At 32.2% G+C, this 13,473-nt stretch overlaps 2 protein-coding genes across 2 annotated transcripts in view; one reads left to right on the forward strand and one right to left on the reverse strand.

Moving 5' to 3' along the window:
• Positions 1-136: 136 nt before the first annotated feature.
• On the reverse strand, positions 137-4,513 carry LOC148621421 (phosphopantothenoylcysteine decarboxylase-like). Its single transcript, XM_088575778.1, has 5 exons — positions 4,322-4,513; positions 2,247-2,342; positions 1,495-1,623; positions 818-986; positions 137-645 (listed from the first exon to the last, which is right to left on the reverse strand). Exons 1-5 carry the CDS (start codon positions 4,430-4,432, stop codon positions 566-568), a joined length of 585 nt encoding a protein of 194 aa, XP_088431904.1. The 5' UTR covers positions 4,433-4,513; the 3' UTR covers positions 137-565.
• A 4-nt stretch (positions 4,514-4,517) lies between these two features.
• Positions 4,518-13,473, forward strand: part of LOC148621422 (NBAS subunit of NRZ tethering complex-like) — a 52,029-nt gene continuing 43,073 nt past the window's right edge. The window contains exons 1-8 of the mRNA XM_088575776.1: positions 4,518-4,826; positions 7,388-7,451; positions 7,850-7,892; positions 8,159-8,239; positions 9,217-9,264; positions 10,056-10,233; positions 11,061-11,149; positions 11,504-11,795. Of these exons, the coding sequence (XP_088431902.1) occupies positions 4,737-4,826; positions 7,388-7,451; positions 7,850-7,892; positions 8,159-8,239; positions 9,217-9,264; positions 10,056-10,233; positions 11,061-11,149; positions 11,504-11,795 (885 nt within the window). The 5' untranslated portion in view covers positions 4,518-4,736. The remainder of the gene's footprint in view (positions 4,827-7,387; positions 7,452-7,849; positions 7,893-8,158; positions 8,240-9,216; positions 9,265-10,055; positions 10,234-11,060; positions 11,150-11,503; positions 11,796-13,473) is intronic.

A 13,473-nucleotide genomic window follows, 5' to 3' on the forward strand; every position in this document is an offset into this window, starting at 1 on the left:
ATTTTATGTAGAGTTAACAATCAATTTCATAGTTACTATTTTTCAAGTTTTTTTGTCCACCACAGAAAAAGAGATAGAAATCATGAAATGTGGATAGCCTCCACCCCCTCCAACAACCTCATATTAAAACAAAGAATACAGTCTGACAACATTTATTAAAAATAAATAGAATTTTTGAATTGTAAAGAATATTTCAATTTTACCATGAAACTGACTGAAGAGTGATACCATACATGTACATGTAGTTTGTAATAATGTTTGTAGAACAAGCTAAGACAGTTTACAATTTTGATCAATGGAAGGAAACATCTTATTGGATACATGATGCAGGCGTAAAATAAAATAAAAAAAAGAAGCGCATAAAGAAAACAATCTGTATAATCTCCATCCCACAAAGAAAAGACAATGTAAAGATGAAAGACTAGACTGCACACAGTAGCTGTCTGTGACATCACCATGGTGATTTTTAAGGGGAGTGAACTCCACATAGTTATTGACATACAAAAACTATCCATGTCCAAGATGTAAAAGCAGAGACTAGACAATGTGACTAGATGAAGCAGAATCAAGTCACAGGCACACTTGTGTTCAAAATGTCCATGATTCTGGTCACTATGGTAGATACTTCCGCCATGGCACCAAAACCTGAAAGTAAAAAAAAAACCAAAGACCTGAAAACTAAAAAAAAATAAAGATTCGAAATTCATGGTAGATATAGTTAATTCTGACCACGACTTAAATTTTAAGCAGTGTGAAATTTTCTAATCAGTCTAAGCTTAATTATTTTTCATAAAGTAGTAGAATATTAAATACATACCATCATCTCCACATGCTAACTTCTTTCTGATACATGGAATTTCTTTGTACCCAAAGCTCTTCAGTGTTTCAATCTGTTTCCCTGTCAATGGATGGTTCCACATGTGAGTGTTCATGGCAGGGGCAAAGAGAAGAGGTCTGGAAAGATCCCATGCCCTCACTACACAGGTCTGAAAAAATAAAAATGGATCACAACTTTATTTCAATTGTTTCGACAGTTCAATTATATCAATTTTTGTATTTGCAGGAATCAATTTTATGCATTGTCAATATTTTCTAAGTTCACAAAATTTTGAATTTGTTGGTTCATATGAGCATCTAAGATGTAAAAACCACAGCATTTTCATTGGTAACTGTGAGTCCTTGAAAGATTTAGTCAAGCACATTTCATAAATCTGAAACAAATGTGCAAAAACCTTATTATTCTGATACATTTTGTACTACATATATTGAGATTTAGGGTAATTCAAAATTTGGGACATTTAAAACATTTTATTCTGTTTATCAGTGAGGTCACACTCAATCAACAGTAAAATTGTCATTAAAAATTACAAAATACCAGTAGCCTAAATGATAAAATGATAAAGTTGCAGATACAATTGTAATCCTTAAGAATTTTTCAGTAAATTTTTTTAAAGATTTCCATGTGCTTATCTATGCATTTTCTATCACACTTACTAACAAATTATCACATATTCCATTAGACAATTTAGCCAGTGTGTTGGCATCTAAAGGGGCAATAACCATGAGATCGGCCCATCGTCTTAATTCTATGTGTAGTATCGGATCACTGACATTCTTCCAGTCCTACCAAGAAATTACATGAAGGTTTGAATCTCATAAGACTGCCAGCCATGGCATGCATATTAGACAAGATGGTAGAGATTGCTTATTAGGTAAATGTAGTAACTATATTGTTGTACATGTAGAATATTTATTAGAACAAATTTTAACAGAGATCAACCTCAAGTTTACTAATTTCTGTGGAAGCACATGCAAACAAAGGCAAAATTTCTTATCTTGAAAAAATAACAATTTCAACAATAAATGAGTATCAGGGCCTGGTTTCATACAAAAAAAAAAAAAAAAAAAAAAAACTCAAATTGAGATTTTCTCAAATCCTTGAGTTTTCCTCAAATTTTCAATTTTAAGCAATTTGAGTCGAGGAAGGATTTGAGGAAATTCTAAATTTGAAATGTTTTATGAAACTGGTCCCTGGTACTGTGTTTCCTCCCAGACAGAAACTATTATTAGTCAAAACTTAATAAGCCATTTACAGTTTCTGTTGGATACAGGTATGACAACACAACCATAGAGGAAGTGTCTCATTTCCAATTATTACTCTGATTTCAATATGGAAGAGTAATATTAGTTTGGAGATACATGTACCATTATAAATGTTCCCTCACCTATTTACATGTACAACATACCTTCCATTCATCTTTGTCAGTTAATACTGGTATCTGTAATGAGTTGTGATCAAAGAAATGTAAAGCTTTTTCTGTTGTCACAACTTTTATATCCAACTGTTAATGGAAGAAAATAACAAATTTATTTGGCAAAGCATATGTTAGCTTGGCTAGAGTTTTACAAAACAGGTCCAAATTTAATTTCAAAAGTTGATTTGAACCAAATTTCAAATAATCTTCCACCTGAGAAAAACCAATAGTCTTTGATAGTGTGTCAATAAGAGTAATCAATGGAACCAAGCAGAAAAAAGAACAGAATCCAGGGACAAAAACCAGAAGGGGAAAACAGACACACACAACAAAGAACATAAAATAACCAAAATAATACATACAAAGTAACAAAAGTAAAAAAGTACCAAAACTAGGGACTCCACTAAAAACTGGGAGCATGGACTAGGTGCACAGGTAGAGTAAGCTTCCTCTGCTTTTCTAGTAAAACCTGCCATGTTGCACCTAAAAAGTCAAGTACGAGGTTGAAATAGAGTTGAAGATACTAGACCTATGTAATAAAATCTTAAATGTCCTGTCTCAAACTTTTAGACAGGACCTTTAACCACCATTTACTTGAACTCCTTTAAAAATTTAGAAAAGCCTAGGTAGTTGAGAAATTAGATCTAATGAGAAATTCACTACCTTAAACTAATTAATTTTCGCTATTGCTAATTTTCGTGGATTCTGTCATGAGAACATAATCATGGGTACCAATTTTTCACGGTTTTAAAAAATGATAAGCCTAATATAATGTTAAAATCAATTTCACTGGTACAATTTTTCATGGTTTTCTGTACATTGCAAAAATAGTGAAAATTAGTACATCATGAAAATTAATACGTTTACAGTAATCAGAACACTAAAAACAGAATGCCTAGCTAATAATTTTTCAAAAACCTGCACAGTCCTGATTGCCAAAAAATTGAAAAAAAAAAACTAAGGAAAAATAATGTAAAAAGTTCAAAGACAATAAACTGAAATTAGGATTCAACATGTGTGGACTTGATAGGCCTGCCTAACATGCACAAAAATCTTCAGAAAACCAATCAAACAAGAAATATTTGAAAAATATACATCATTTTCTTAACTAGAAATGAATTGAAATGGAATTTTCCACATCTCATGCAATTTTCAGCTCTTAACATAACGTAAGAATGAATATACTAGCCAAACATAATTTGGGTATGGGGCAAAGTTGGTACAGGTACAGGTTACACAAATTAGACTGAACCATATCTGTATGATGTCACACTTAAATTTAATTGGTTATTTCAGAAATTTAAATTGATTGGAAAGCATTCAGATCTACCAAGTCCATTTGCTGAGATGGGAAAATCCTTATTTTTCAATTGTAAATATCTATGAACTGACTTGGCTAAAGGATTAATTATTTAGCAGAATGGGTTTGTGATCAGCTTGAGACCCAGCAGTCTAGGGTTCAATCCACAGTCACAGAGTATAATTGTGTGAGTCAAATCACCCTCTCTGGCATTGTACCATAGGCACAAGCTAAAAATCCAATGGAGTTTGAATAGCTACATGTATATGTGTAATGAGCTAGTGTTAAGAGTTGTTCGTGGTACAAAGATTCTTGTGGTGAGGAGAGTGACAGGAGGGACTACCTGCATTATAGTAAGTTAAGAGGTAAGTAGATTAAAGTATCCAGTTAACTGACTTGGCTAAAGTATTTGTTAGTTGAATCACTTTGTTGCTGGCTTGTCATCAAGCAGTCTATGGTTTGCTCCTTGGTGGTGGAGTAAAATTTTGTGAGTCAGCTCATGTTTTGCAATTCCAAAATTAAAAAAAAAATCGGCAATGAATTTTAATTAGCTTTCAGAGTTCTAGTTTGGTTAATCAATGACAACTATGAAGCGTCAGCTTGCTTTACCTATTATTATACCAAAGTGCCATTTTTTAAAAAAGAGAATAGTATTTCACTTAGTGAGAAATAAACATCAGATCACTTTTTCTCAAATGCTTCAGCAAACATCTTGATTATATGGCACTACTGACTACTGACTCTATAGGGAATAGGGTGGAGCTACCTGGTCATCAATCTGTACAAGCTCTTGCACCAAAATAGGGACTTTAATGGATGCTACACTTCCTGTGCAACCGATTAAAACTTTCCTCCCTTTAACTGTTGGACTACACATAGTTATTTTGCTTCAGTTCATCTTGTGTAATTAGCAGAAATCTGTTTGCTTCTTTTGTATCAAAAGTTGCAAGATGTTCCGATTAGACAAGGGAGATAATCGTTTTGTTGACAAAATTTGTCCTCCGTTCTTTGTATGTGTCTTACTATTCTTTTGAAATTGGAAAAAAACTCACGGTTCTTTAATAGACTGAAACACTTTAAAGCAGTGCTTCAGGGTATATAGTAAATACTGGCCAGGATTTTGACACACATCATTGCAACCAAACTTTTTTCGGAGTTTCTCTGGATGTTCCGGTTGAAGTATGGCGGGTGAAGAAGACGACGTGGACGAAGAGAATATTTTGTATGATTTGACGATTCAAGCTGAGTGGCCACAGGAATCTGAAGTCTTTGTACGTTCTAGCATATCAACTTTCTTGCAATTCCAGTTCATAGGCTCCAATGTTACCAAAATTCTTCTGTACCCACTTTTGTTAAATAACATTCTCTCAACTGTCATGTCTCTCAGTTTGATAATTTCTGATTTTTTGTGTATGATGACTCAGTTAGATATATTTTTATCAGATATTGAAGCTACTATTCACTTTCGAATTTCATTGACAATCATGCCATTAATCTTTCCACTTCATGCCAATAAAACCTGCCCAGTTTATGTTTCTCAAAGGCAGTGGCTGCTTGTTTACGCATTAGTGGACAGGGAGCCTCTACAGGCTAAACGTCCACACATCCTGTTTGAGTCACTAACGCATAGAATATACACAAAATGATACAAATACTATTTAAATCGTGCACATCAAGATAGATTGTTTTGGCACATGATTCAGTCTGGCTTATTTTAAATTGTACTGCTGCCTCGAAAGGCAGCAGATGTGAAACATATCCATTCACACTGGCCCTTCTTTGTAGAAATTAAAATTTTAAGAACATTCCATGCGTTTTTTAACACATGGGATCATTATATTTTCGGCTAAGATATGAATATTTTTTTTAAACATCTGGTTAAGATGATGATTCCACTTTGGCACCAGTCAACATAACTTCAGTCACTTGTTCTGTGTCTGACCAACATAAAACCCGTCCATTTTCAAGGACAGGAGCTTGCTCCCACTATCAAATATGCAGTTCTAGTATAAAACATGAACAGAAAGCTGTTCAGTTATTAAATGTGAGTACAGTTCACAATGACATTGATAGTCCTACATAAGATAAGTTCGACAACATTTCTGCATGGAATTAAGCTTTTCCATCATGATTCCATATGTTTTTGATGCAAACGGGATGAGTGGAATGCGTGGACGAGGAGCCACTGCCTTCCCTGCAACCCTCTTCTTTTTTATTTGACAGTGGCTGCTCGTCCATGCATTCGTAGACAGGGAGCCACTGCGGGCTAATCCTCCACATATCCAGTTTAAGTCAATAACACATGGAATCATGACCAAGGGTCTTGAAACAATAAAAAATGCCGGTCATTGACCAGCAACCATTTTCCAGTATCGGACATAAAAAATTGTCAACTCTTATAAATTACAGTCTGCATGGTTTTATTAGTGAATTAACATCCTGTCTACCTGTCTCCTAATTGTTGATTGGAAATTGATTGACAGGTGTATGTAATAGAATTAACGGTACACTTGTAGCCCCATTGCATATACAAATCAATTTAAGTGACTCGGAAAATTTTCATACATTTATTAGTTGATTAATTAAGAAAAAAGATGGACAAGTTCATCATTTTTCCCGCTGATCTTTCAGATGTAATGAAAGCACATGGAATCGAAACTACGAATCAATTGTAGTTTGTAATTATCAATTCATCAATTGAATCGTTTTAACACAGAAGTCGACAGACCATTTAATATCAAAAATGTGTTCGTGAATTTCTTTTATAAATAATCAAAATTTTTTTTCATCACTCAGAAGTTTTTCGGCTGTTTGCCTATGTGATGAAAAAGTCTGTGGTCAAAACTGAACTCATTCACTCATTCTTATATTTTGTAAAAGACAGAGTATGTGATGAAATAAAACAATTTCCAATATTTATATTTATCTTAAAATAACTACAAAAAAAGTTTTTATTAAGTTTATTTTGGCATGTAAAAGACTGACACAAATGTCTGCTGAAGTTTGATAGAATGTCCAGCATGGGCTGTCAAAATTTCCGGACCCTTGATCATGACTGAAACGGTTCATTTATGTTAGTAATGTGGAAATTGTGAGAAATTCTTTTAATACAAATATATTCAAAATGATACTTATACAATTTAAATTGTTATTGATGTATCAAATAACGATTAAAATTCATTCAGAATTAATACAAAATACACATTTAACAAACTTGAAAGACTATTTTAAACAAAGTTTGCACATCAAGAAAGATTGTTCTGGCACATGATTCAGTTCGGCACATTTTAAATCATAATACTGCCATTCCAGATGGCAGATATGAAATGTAATTACATTCATACTCGTCAGTCTTTGTATAAACTAAAATTTTGAGAACATTCCATGCATTTTTTAACACGTGAGATATTCATATTTTCACCAAAGATTTAATTATCTTTTTTTTTTAAACATCTGGTTAAGAAGTTGCATTGACTTTGGCACCAGTCATCATAACCTCTGTGACTTGTTCTGTGTCTGACCAACATAAACCTGTCTATATTCTAACACAGGGGCTTGCTCCCACTATCAATATGCAGTCAAATTAGTATATAACAGAAAACTGTTTAGTTCATTAAATGTGAACACAGTTTGCAATGACATTAATGGTCATATATTTGCAGACAAGTTCGAGAACATTTCCGTAACCAATCAGTGTTTCTGTCACAATTCTGTATGTTTTTGATGCAAACCGGATGTGTAGACAATTAGCCTGAAGAGGCTTTAAATATATTTAAATATGCTAAAGCTAAAAATTGAAGTATGCATGTTATTCTAAATCTTTTTTTTTCAGACACGAGGATCAAGGGACAAAGGGCATGTGTCATTGTTAGGGAGATTGTCATCAGTTACACAAAGTGAGATTATCTTTATGTATAGATTAAGTTACATGTACATGTACAAATTGAAGAATTATAAATTAATCTGAGCCATATATGATAACAAATAATATGAGGAAATCATTAGTAATACCAGATAGATTGAAAGCACATCATGTCATCTTATTACCAAAGTCAGTTTTACTGCAACCCTTGTAATTTACTTGAGTAATTGTTTCTGATAACCTTAAGCTAACCCTTACTTTTCATGGCCTTACCATTTCATGTATTTACAGCAAAGAAGTAACTACTTACATGTATCATAATTTAGAAAAAGATGTTGTTACATTTATCTACTTACACACACACGCTCAATAGATTTGATCTTTCATACAAACCTTTTAGTCATATTTGTACCCATCTGTTCTTTATTACAGGAAGCATATGGACATTTCTCAGAACACTAGGGATACCCATTACGTAAGATAATGTGATAAGTATTGTTGTTTTTCAGAGTTCTGCTTTAAACCACTTCAATTAATCATCTTTAATAGAAAAACAGAACAGTGTCTTTAACACAAATTAAAGTCTTAGAAATCTCCTCTATTTATTGTCTTTAAAATACTGTAATGATATCAAGTACCCACACTGACATGAATACAGAATTCAGTTATGTTTGAACATAAATTATATCTAACAGAAAATAAAAATGAATCTAGTTGTTTCACTTGTTGTTTATTTTTCAGTACTGCAAGTCCCTGCTCTTTACCACAGAACCTTCTTAAGTTGGTTAACTGTCAGATAAATTGGCATGTGGCTGTGTCGAGGTATGTTAATAAGATTTTATCACTGTTGATGATGGGATAGGGTTGATTATGCAAAGTGCTTGGCCTTATTATTCTTCTATCACCATTTTAAGTAGCTGTCTTGGTAAGAATCATGCAAAATCTGAAAAATGTGATACACCCCAAAAAAGGCTACATATTTTTATTTTTGTAATTAAGTTGTTTTATGGGTCTGTACTTTGAAATGAGTAATTATTCATTCAAATCTGCCGGCTCTTAGGAGATAATCAACATTGAAAATCCAGTGGATTCTATTGTATTTGAGCATCATTTACAGAGTTATCTCCCTTAATTTTGAAATCTACAGTGCATTATATATAATTTTTTTCTGCTAAGAACACAGATTATATGAAAAACCACATGTTATTTTCTGTTTACTATGACATTTCAAACAAAAAATAAAAATATGTATACTATAGGCTTTTTACCCATGAATCACATTTTGCATGTTCAAATTCATATTGACCACATTCGTAGTGCTTTTTGTTTTTTAGATTTTAATTTTCTGTGGAGATATATTTCCTCTTCTTCTGTTTTTACTACTTACTACATTTATCAAATGTTTAGGATTGAAAAAAAAAAAAGATTTACAAGGCAATTGAAAGAGTTTTTTGTCCGTTTAAGTATTACAGAGTTTGTCAATGTACTTGCAGTTAAAAAAACTGAATGCCGCATGTAAACTTGTTATTTGTTGACAGGGCATTGAAATACATATATCTCCATAGCAAAAATAATTAAAATTTGAGTTCATGCCTTTTCTAATTTTTCAGTTTATTTCCCAGTCTGCTTTAAACTTGAATAAAGAGCAGATGTTGGTCTTTGAATGAAAAAACCTTTTTATTTCATATGGTAATATTTTTTTTACTTTAGTTGAAATCAGAACCCAAATTTCACAAATCAATAATTTTTACAACAGCAAAAATATCCTTTATAGAACAAGTTTTGTTTTGTTTTTCCAGTGATTGTACCTATATTGCTATCCTGCAAGATCAGTGTGTGGAGATCAGGTAAATGTTTGAATGAGACTTTGATTTTACTTTCTGGTAACAACCAATAACTATATTTTGGTTACAATAGGACTCATGCGAAGACATAATCTCCAATATTAATCATAGTGCAGTGTGACGGCACAACTTAAAATAATTTGAGTGTGATAGACCTTATTTCTATTTAAATATGTACAGATTTCTTTCCAGAAAAATTACAAGGTTACCCTGGATCATACAAGTAATTTTAATTTCAAAATTTGTCACTCTGCAGTAGATGTCGTAAGTACAGAGAACAGAAAGAAATGATAATCTATAATACATTAAACATAGGTGTCAGTATCTGTAAGAATCTGGCAGTGGATGAAACATGGTATGAAAAAAAACCATCATTTTGATAGTTTAATTTGACTATTCTCACCATAAGAATCAAGGAAAACAGACAAGATTTTCCATATCATGCTGGCCTGTTGAAGTACATTTCCAATGAAATGCACTGAAAATGAACATTTCAAGGGCAGATAACTCTGTCAGAAACCTCATTTTTCTAACATTCTATTGTAAAATTTCTGAGCAAAGCCAGTAATGCAGAGGTTAAATAATGGTCTTTTCAGATAGAGAAGGTATCCTTGAGTGATATAACATTGTCAGATCAGTTGGTTTTTGACATGCATGTTTCTGATTTTTCCCATTTTGTCTGATTCTTACAAACACTTAATTGAACTAAAGGCCTGTTCCTCTTCAACTTCAATAATGAAGCAGTATCAATCATATGTATAAACTTGTTAAATGAACTTCGACATAATTTCCAGGTCAAGAAAAGACAACTTTGAGAATGTTATTGGTAAAGGTGTGGTCCCTAGAGACGCGTACCCTCAATGGCGGCAGATAACATGGAGTCCTGACAACACTATCATTGTCTGCTCCCGTAGCAATGGGACCATAGATGCCTTTGATGTGATTGGAACTCAGTTATTTACCATCAGTGGTGTATGTAATCATTTAAGATTATTTTCTTATTTATGAATTTACAAAACATGGAATCGAGTAAAATTATTTTTAAATTATTTTACTTGATTAAGGTGTGTACATATTTTTAGAAAAGTAAATCAAATAGAAACTATTAATTACATGTAGTTCTGATATTCAATATAAATTTACTACAGAAAGTGAAAATTGATGTTTGAGCCAGTACAAACTTTTACCTGCTGAACAAAAGTTTTAAATCTAAAGTTTTATTGTCTATATTTTTAACTTATCTGTACATGTACTGCACATTTAAGTCATAATCAATGGTCAAAGTAGCTGGTTTTCTTAAATTTTACAAAACCAGGAAGTAAATTACCTATTACACATGAAAAACAGTATCTGCGCCAATGTAGACCCATGTTAATATCTGAAGCATTTTTGTCTATATCATCATAATTCCTAAAGATTTGGTGGGTCTACATTGGTGCAGGCATCACAAATTTGATAAAAATGATCTTCTTTGTACCAATTTTATCATTTTGGTCATCAAGTTGAGTTTTAAACTAGGTTTGACTTGTCATTTCTCAACAAGAATTAGCTCAAAAATTCTAATTTGGTAATGTTATTGTTCTTCATCAAGTCCTTAACAAAAATTAGATTGGTAACTTTCTACTACCATGTTTAGAAATTCAGCTGAGCAGGGGGCCAAAAACATCCCTTAATGTATCTCGCCCTTTGCAGGCTATAAGTTTCTGTGTTTTCTAACTCCCATCTGACTGTGTGTCAACTGTTACAATGTTGTATAACAAAAGACTTTGTTTCTAGTACAATATGTAATAAATTTTCAGGAGTCCCAAGAAGATCCCACAAAACCATTAGACCTAAGTAATGCTGTTGCAGGGTTATTATTTACTGACCTCAACTTGGAAGCACCATGGTAAATAATTCTATTGATTTCATACCTTCATAGTTACTTAAATGTATAGATTGTTGTATGCTATCTTCATAAATGGATTTTTTTCTTAGCTGGTATAGGGAAAACATACTGCTGCTATTTTGATCTGACAAATTTTACAGGAGTTATGGGACTTTTGCACTTCAACTTTTTTGTGGTTATAGGGGACATATGACTACGAGTTGCTTGTTTAATGTAAATTTTTCTATGGTAATTATTGGCTGTTGTGTATTTTCCTTTTGATTTCTGTAAACTTAACTAAATTCACAAAGTCTTTTTCATCTGAAAGCAATAATTCAAAATGCTTTTAAGAAAACAGTGGTATCATTTTTCAAGGTCTGCAGAACTTTTGGTAGTTAACTTTAACGGCAGACTTAAAAGCTATATGGTAGACCGTGACAAGGGATTTCAGCAGCGACATCACTTCCTGTTCAATCATCAGTATCCTCTTGGTATTAGTTCCATCGTGTATTACCAGCCAGGCAAGCTGTTACTAGTTGGAGGACAGGGTATGGAGACTGAGCAGGCACTCAGTCGATCCACTGAAGAAGGTGTCACAGCATGGAGAATTCTGTCTGATCATCCTTATTATAAAATGGTGACTGATTATGAAGAAGATTTGAAACAGGTTTGTTTTACAGTGACTTTTCTACAACCATGACACTCTATTGTTACCAATCTGCTGAACAATACGAAGGATTGACAAAGCTATTGGGACATTTAAACTGACCATTTGCTATTGAAAAGGTTGATCAATACTCACCTATGAATCTTTTCATAGCTAGCTCCTAGTTATTTAAATCTGAAGCAGCTACCTGGGCTATTCTATTTTTTATTTGTGAGGGGAATTCAAATTTAATAAATTACATTTTGTTTTGTATTTTGTTGACAAGGTTGAAAACTATGATTTAGAATAGTATATAAACATATTTATTTTATCTTAACTACATTGCACAGAAGTCTTATATATATTATTATAATAATTAGACCTCAATTAATATTTATTCCCTCCTTCATAAAACTGGAATAGGCCTTCCAAGGTGCCCTTTTAGTGGAAAGTATGTGATTTATACTATAGTTATTGAACAAGTGTTATACAAAATGCAAACAGTTTGAGGTTCACATGAATTACAATTTTTGAAATAGTGCTATGAGTTTATTTATTCAATTTTGAGTATGAGTAAGCTTAAAAGGGAATTAAGTGCTTTATTAATTGTGAAGGATTTCCATTGGAATTATGATGTTCCAGATTAATTCCACTCGTTTTCATAGTTTGGGATTAAGTATTATGTTAATAATAATTTTCATTTGTGTAATAGTTTGGGATTTAGTGCATTTTTTTTAAAAGTGCAATGATTTTCATTACCATAAAATGTAGTTTGGGATCTAGTGCAATGGTTATTTTTAAATTAAAGATTTCGATTAATTGGGGTTTTTTTTTCATGGGAAGTATAGTTTGGGATTATGTGCAATGATATACATGTAACTGGAATTATATGGAGAATATTTCTTATTTTTATTTTTTTTGTAATTGTTGTTCTAGATGAAATGCTAAGATTTACAGCTCTGATTTGAGTGTTTTATGTGAAATATGATTTTATTTGAATTATACTTATGGCTGAAGTTCATTAAATTTCATCAGAACTATATATACTTTTTGTACATGTATATTTTAAATAATATAGAAACATGTGCAAGAAATTTATAAGAATCTGAACTATTGTTAAAGTAGATACTTTGAAGGAGAATATTTCAGTGCATATATTTAAAAAACAGTATTGAGTAGATTCAGCTTTGAGATGGGACAATTCAAATAAATAGTAGCATAACATTGTAACTTAAAGTTCTTGTTCATTCCATGAAAGTGTTACTATTTTACTTTAATCTTTAATTTGCTATTTCATTTTTGCTATCCACTCAGGGACCTGTGGGTTTAAAGCTTTTTTTTTTTTGGAAAAACATAAACAATAATCACAACCAATAGTGGTCCACATTCGCACTTTTCCTGTGTTAGCAAGTACAAAATAATACCAGTTATGTGAAAAAAAACACATTAAATTCCCTCAAAACATGTTGTGAGTAATATTCACAAGCTGAAAAAATCCCATATGATTTAAAACATAGCCAGTATTGGCTGCCTTTCACCTGACCAGGTAAATTTTCATGGGTGAGTGGCTACCTATTCTTCAACTCTTACATTAGCAACTGATCAGTTTGAATGTCCCAATAGCTTTGTCAATCTTTTGTATTTTTCAGCAGATTGGTAACAAAAGAGTGTCATGGTTGTAAGAAAGTCATTGTAACTT

Source organism: Perna viridis, chromosome 3 (genome assembly GCF_037379345.1).
Source record: "Perna viridis isolate PV_CMFRI_1.1 ecotype Kerala chromosome 3, ASM3737934v1, whole genome shotgun sequence".
Lineage (NCBI taxonomy): Eukaryota > Metazoa > Mollusca > Bivalvia > Mytilida > Mytilidae > Perna > Perna viridis.

What these genes read in the sequence shown, in the direction of transcription:
- LOC148621421 (XM_088575778.1), bottom strand. Translation starts at nt 4,432, where the DNA reads ATGTGTAGTCCAACAGTTAAAGGGAGGAAAGTTTTAATCGGTTGCACA. An exon ending in CTGACAAAGATGAATGGAAG is followed by an intron (nt 1,624 to 2,246) that starts GTATGTTGTACA and finishes ATTTCTTGGTAG; the next exon opens with GACTGGAAGAATGTCAGTGA. An exon ending in GAATATGTGATAATTTGTTA is followed by an intron (nt 987 to 1,494) that starts GTAAGTGTGATA and finishes TTATTTTTTCAG; the next exon opens with ACCTGTGTAGTGAGGGCATG.